The following is a 5,460-nucleotide window of genomic DNA, read 5'->3' as shown; positions in this document are numbered from 1 at the left end:
GGCTCTCTCAGGCTCTCCTGGGCTCTCCCGGGCCCTCCCAGGCTCTCTCGGGCTGCAGACCCAGAGAATGGCGTCTTCTGGCTATTGGGCGGTGCCCGAGGGAGGCTCCCTCCTTAGTCCCGCGCGGCGCAGGGGCAGGGAGTGGAGAGAGCCAGCCTGAGAGACGGGGGTGCCGGGTTCAAATGCTGGGGGACTCCAGGCAAGTCACTGGGGTCTGACCCGAGGACATGTCAGCGAGTCGTTGAACCCCCCTTGGCTGCCCGCTCTTCTGCCGGGGAACATCGCGGTGGATTCGGAGGCAGAAGGGGAGGAGACCCTCCCGCGTCTTCTGGAGGCTTCCGCTGTGGCTCTCTGCATGCACTGGGCGCTTAATCAGTGCTTGTTAGGAGCCATCCTCACCTTCGCCATCAATCCCTCATATCTGTTCCAAGGCAGAAGAGCAGTCAGGGCTGGGCCACGGAGGGTAAGTGACTTGCCCAAGGTCCCTCGGCCAGGAAGGGAACCCAGGAAGAGGAACCTTCTGGACTCGCACCCCGTGCCCTGTGGTGCCCCCTGGAGCTTGCCAAGCACCTGCTATTTGCAGAACTCAACTCCGGGCATGGGCGGGTCCCTCCCTCTATAAACTCGAGGCCTTTCGGGGGGGATCTGGCCTTCTGTCGGGGGGAGGCCTCTCCGGGCCCGAGCCTTATTTTGGCTCCCGGGGCTTAGCTCAGTGCTCGGGTGAGTCCTGCAGGAAGGGTCCCAAAGGTGCTTTTTCATTCATTCATTCACTTGGGCCCTTTGGACTTGTGCCCAACTCATCATGGCTCCATTTGGGTTTTTCTGGGCAAAGATGATGGCGCGGCTGGCGAGGACGCGAAGGCAAATAAGATGAAGTGACTTGTCCAGGGTCACACAGCTAGCAAGGCTAGATTTGAACTTGGGTCAGCTGCTCTGGCCCCTGGGCCCCTGGCTGGCCCTTACTTGACACAAGAGATAATGGTGAGGTCAGAGAGAATGACTTATCTAAGATCACACAACTTGGGAGTGGCAAAGCTGGGCCGAGTGTCTTCTGTGTGCCGGAGATACCCTCAGGGAGCAGGCATTCTGGAGAGGGAGGGGGCAGCACCCTGGAGACACCGACCCGTGAGGGCAAAGGTGTGGAGGTGGGAAATAGAGGAGCCTGTCTGGAGCCGGTACCAACCTCCCACCCACAATGCTTACGTGCCCGGCTTCCCTCATGCCTATTTCCCTCCTCTGGGTCTTTGTCTTAGCTGTCCCCCATGCCTGGAGGGCCCTCCTTCCCCACTTCCTGGGAGCCCTGGTTTCCTTCAAGACAGCTCCGGAAGCCTTTCCCGACGGTGGCCTCCTCTTCCCAAACAGCCTCGTCTTCAGTTCTCAAAATCCCGTTGTGTCCGCAGGGCACGTCCGCTCCCAGGGGAGGGAGTGAGGATGGCTAGTGGGGCCACCAGTGTAGACAGCCTTTTCTAGGGCCAGGCCCCGCCGTCCTGGCTCCCGCCTCGAACTCTTTCCATGGAGCCCTACCGGCTCCCCATGAGGCACCAGGGAGTAGGTGGGGGCGGCTTTCTGTCACCCCAGCGCCGGCTCCTCCTTCTCCCAGAGGTGGAGTTCTGGAACCCGAAGGAACGGTGGAGATCAAGTTCCGGAAGAAGGACCTGATAAAGGCTATGAGGAGGATCGACAGCATTTACATGAAGCTGCTGGACCAGCTGGGTAAGGTGGGGAGAAGCGGGGAGGGGGCCCTCCTGCCATCCCACCCTCCTCTCTGTCTCTCCCTTCCCGTCTGTCTCTGTGTCTCTGTCCCCTTCGTGGGCCTCAGAGCCAGCCTTGCCACCACAGGGATGGAGAACCTGTCGGAAAAGGAGCAGAGGGAGCTGGAGAGCCGCCTGCGAGCCCGGGAAGAACACCTGTTACCCGTCTACCACCAGGTGGCAGTGCAGTTTGCGGACCTCCATGACACGCCGGGGAGGATGCAGGAGAAGGGCGTCATTACAGTTAAGGGAATTTCCCAGCATGCTGTGCTCCCCAGGTGGGAAGGGCTGTGGCGGTCATGGGTCCATCCCCCTGGCCTTAGGCAAGGCCCGCTGAGAAGGGAGGGGCGATGGCATCCCTGGGCGGCCATCAGGCCCGGAAAGGGCGATGGTGCTGGCCATGGCGATGGCGGCCGCGCTGGGACATTCCCTCCAGGCAGCCTCCAGGGCCCTCCTGAGCCCCTCCAGCCCATTAGTCACCCCGTGTCCGAGCCGGGAGGGGGCCTTGCAGCAGAGAGGCCTGAAAAAGTTCCGGGGAGGCTCTTCAGCATCGGCTTTGGAACTGGCCACCGCTCCCCGGCACACTCCCCCTCGCTTTGGAGGCCTACGGAAGGGGGCGCCCAGGCCAGCCCTCACACGACAGGAACTGGTGCTGAAGGCCGGCGAGGGCTGCTGGCTCACCCCGGGTAGGCCAGGAGCTGGGCGGCGGCCCCTCCCAGGGCGCTTCCTCTCCTCTCAGGGCTGTGGCTTCTTCCCCAGGACGTCCTGGAGTGGAAGAACGCGCGCACCTTCCTCTACTGGCGCCTCCGCCGCCTTCTGCTCGAGGACGTGGTCAAGAACGAGATCCTGCAGGCCAACAGCGAGCTCAGCCACATCCACATCCAGTCGATGCTGCGCCGCTGGTTCATGGAGACGGAGGGCACCGTGAAGGTTGTCTGCCTGCCGCAGGGGGGCTGGGGGGCTCCCAGGGCCAGCTCCGCCCGCTGCCCCTCTCCTGCGGGCATCTGAGGGCCGGGAGCCTCGGCCTGGGGGCTGACTCCCTCCCTGCCTCTCCAGGGATACCTGTGGGACAACAACCAGGTAGTGGTGGAGTGGCTGGAGAAGCACCTCCGGCAGGAAGACGGCCTCCACTCGGCCATTCGGGAGAACATCAAATGTCTGAAGCGGGATTTTGTCCTCAAGACCATCCGCAGGTGGGCGGGGAGTGGGCGGCCCTGGCGAGAGGGGATTGGGGGGGAATGGGGGAGGGAGGGGCCGGCCCTCCAGGAGGGGGGGCGCCTCAGCCTCCTGGGCCTCCCGGCCCTGCCCTCCAGGGGCGGCTGGCTCACAGCCTCTCAGGGGCGCAGCCAGGCCCTCTTTTGTTTCACCCTTTCCTAGAGGCTGCTGGGTGGCTCCGGGGATGAGGTCTTAGGTTCGAATCCAGCCTCAGCCGCTCTTAGAATCAGTACTCCCTGTGGGTTCTGAGGCAGTATGGGTTAGGTGACTTGCCCAGGGTCACCCAGCTAGGAAGGGGCTGAGGCCAGATGGGAGCCCAGGTCTCCAGGCCTGGCTCTCTGTCCACAGAGGCACCCCTGAAGCTAGGAGAGCCCCTCCTGGCCCTCTCCGGCCCTGCCTGTCGCCCCGGCATGGGGGGCCCAAGTAGAGGCTGAATCGGGGTCCTCCCCTCTGTGGTTTCCTTTCAGGCTGGTTCAGGACAACCCGGATGTGGCCGTGGACTGTGTGATCCACATGACCCAGCACATTGGCCCGGCAGACAGGGCCCAGATCGCCCATCTTCTGGCCACTGTGGAAAGCCCAGCCTCCACCTGACCAGGGGCCGCTTGGGGCCGGACACTGTCCCGCCCGGGAGAGGACGCCCCCCCAGCCGAGGCTGCTGGCCGCCGCGGAGCCCCCACGAGGGCTCGGTGCGTCCCCCCCGGGCATTTCTGGGGGGCTGGAAGAGCGGGCAGCTCCTCCGGCCTCTAAATAAAGGGCATCCGTGTGACGTTTTCATGCAGAGACGTCCGGCCGCCTGGCGCCGGGCAGTCGTGTGTTTGTTTAGGCTGGGCTGAGGGTGCCGGCCTCCCGGGGGTGCCGGCCTCCCGGCCTCCCGGGGGCGCTTCTCTTTTTGGTCGGCTCCCCATTTAAGAATCCTCCTGGGCTGAGGGAAGGCGCCGGAGCTGGAGGCCGGATCCAAAGAGGGCCGGAGCAAGCGGCCGGGTGCCTGCGTGCCCCGAGCATCCGGGCACTTCGCTTGTTTTTAATTTTTGTAAATGAAGAAAAATCATTTTTTTCAAACAGCAAGTGAGAAATCACTAGGGACAGCAGTGGGGAATCTTAGCCTGTAAGCGGCCATCGTGAGGAGGCACGAAGGGCCGCCCTGGCTCTGGGGCTTCTCCCAGATCTCCTCCGTGGGCCGGGCGCTCCCCCGGCCTCCTCCCCCAGGGCCTCCCTCCCAGGCCTGCCGCCCCCCTGTGCTCCGACGCTGCCGTCCGTCCCGTCAGTGCCTTGTCCGCGGTGAGCCCCGCGCCCAGCTGGCACGCCCAGGTGGTGTGGGGGAGCAGAGGCCCCCCGGCTGCTCTGATTGGCCGGAGCTGGGGCCCTCGGGGAGGAGGAGGAGGAGGGCAGAGCCCGGCTCTGGGCCCCCTTGACGCGTCGTGCCAGGCTCGGGAGGTCGCCTGATCCGATGGGCCAGAAGCGAGGGGCGAGCGGGGGTCCCCGAGGGGCTGGGCAGGGGAGGGGGCGGGGGCCGAGCAATGAAGGCTTTTGATTGTGGCCCGGCAGGCCGGCCGCCCTCTGAGGGGCCGTCCAGACCGGCGCTGTCGGGGGGCTGCCAATAAACTGACCATGTTTTCAGCTCCGTCTCTGGGTTTTTGCTCCTCCTTTTGTCCCAGACAAAAAGGCGGCCGTCGGGTCCTTTCTCGCCCGGGCTCCCCCCCTCGTACCGGCTCGGACCAATCCGTCCCTTCCCCCAAGCCTTCCTTCCATGCCCGTCGGACGCGTGGCATTAAGGCGGCATTCGCAGCCTCCAGGGCACCAGTGCCACAGGCGTGAGGACCAGAGACTCCGGCTGCCCAGGAGGGGAGGGGAGGCTTCCCGGAGGAGGGGCCGGGCCCTGGCTCGAGGGCCGAGGACAGGAGGAGGCTGTCTCAGCCTCCCGGGGGGATGCCGCCCCGTCCCCTGAGGAGTGGCCGGGAGGAGGATAAACAGCGTGGAGAGAGGGGCAGGCCTAGAGTCAGGCCTCGGGGTCAGACGCGGCCTCAGACACTGGGTGACCCTGGCCCAGTCACTTCACTTCATTGCCTGGCCTTTGCCCTTCTGCCTTAGAAACTGTTACAAGGAAAGAAAGTTTAAAAACGTAAAAAATCCTCTCCCGGTGAGCCACGGCCCGAGGAGAGACCCCGACCTCTCCGTCCAGCCGCCCCTCCCCGGGGGACCCCATCCCCGTCTCCTTCCTCGCCGCCCCGGGCCCTGCCTTCAGGAGAGCCGACGCCAAGCCGTGAAGCCATCTTCCTTCTAGTCTGGCTGACCATTGATGGCTTTGGGGTCTCCCCTGGGTGGGGGGGGTCAGCTTTGCTCCCCGGGGTTTGGGCCTGCGTGTCCGGGGCCCCACGAACCCCCTGCCACACCTGCTCAGGACAATGTCCTGTTTGGACGGGGGAATCCCGGCTATGGGCTCTCCCTATTGCGCCCCCGGACGCTCTGGGCCCCCGGGACGGACAGGACGGCC

General features: G+C 64.9%; 1 protein-coding gene across 1 annotated transcript; it reads left to right on the top strand.

Moving 5' to 3' along the window:
* Positions 1 to 724: 724 nt before the first annotated feature.
* On the top strand, positions 725 to 4,586 carry LOC123255162 (acetyl-CoA carboxylase 2-like). The gene is made up of 5 exons (XM_044684014.1): positions 725 to 1,713; positions 1,840 to 1,994; positions 2,511 to 2,681; positions 2,808 to 2,944; positions 3,434 to 4,586. The coding sequence occupies exons 1-5, from the start codon at positions 1,668 to 1,670 to the stop codon at positions 3,558 to 3,560; spliced, it is 636 nt and encodes a 211-aa protein (XP_044539949.1). The 5' UTR covers positions 725 to 1,667; the 3' UTR covers positions 3,561 to 4,586.
* The last annotated feature ends 874 nt before the right edge of the window (positions 4,587 to 5,460 follow it).

This window comes from Gracilinanus agilis, unplaced genomic scaffold, assembly GCF_016433145.1.
Source record: "Gracilinanus agilis isolate LMUSP501 unplaced genomic scaffold, AgileGrace unplaced_scaffold40389, whole genome shotgun sequence".
Classification (NCBI taxonomy): domain Eukaryota; kingdom Metazoa; phylum Chordata; class Mammalia; order Didelphimorphia; family Didelphidae; genus Gracilinanus; species Gracilinanus agilis.
The sequence above is the reverse complement of the archived record's forward strand: the minus strand, read 5'-3'. Positions and strand labels throughout refer to the sequence as shown.

Excerpts from the sequence above, each read along its gene's own strand:
- LOC123255162 (XM_044684014.1), top strand. The coding sequence starts at position 1,668 with ATGAGGAGGATCGACAGCATTTACATGAAGCTGCTGGACCAGCTGG. Across the intron at positions 1,714-1,839 it reads GAAGCTGCTGGACCAGCTGG|GGATGGAGAACCTGTCGGAA; the intron begins GTAAGGTGGGGA and ends TTGCCACCACAG. Across the intron at positions 2,945-3,433 it reads GTCCTCAAGACCATCCGCAG|GCTGGTTCAGGACAACCCGG; the intron begins GTGGGCGGGGAG and ends GTTTCCTTTCAG.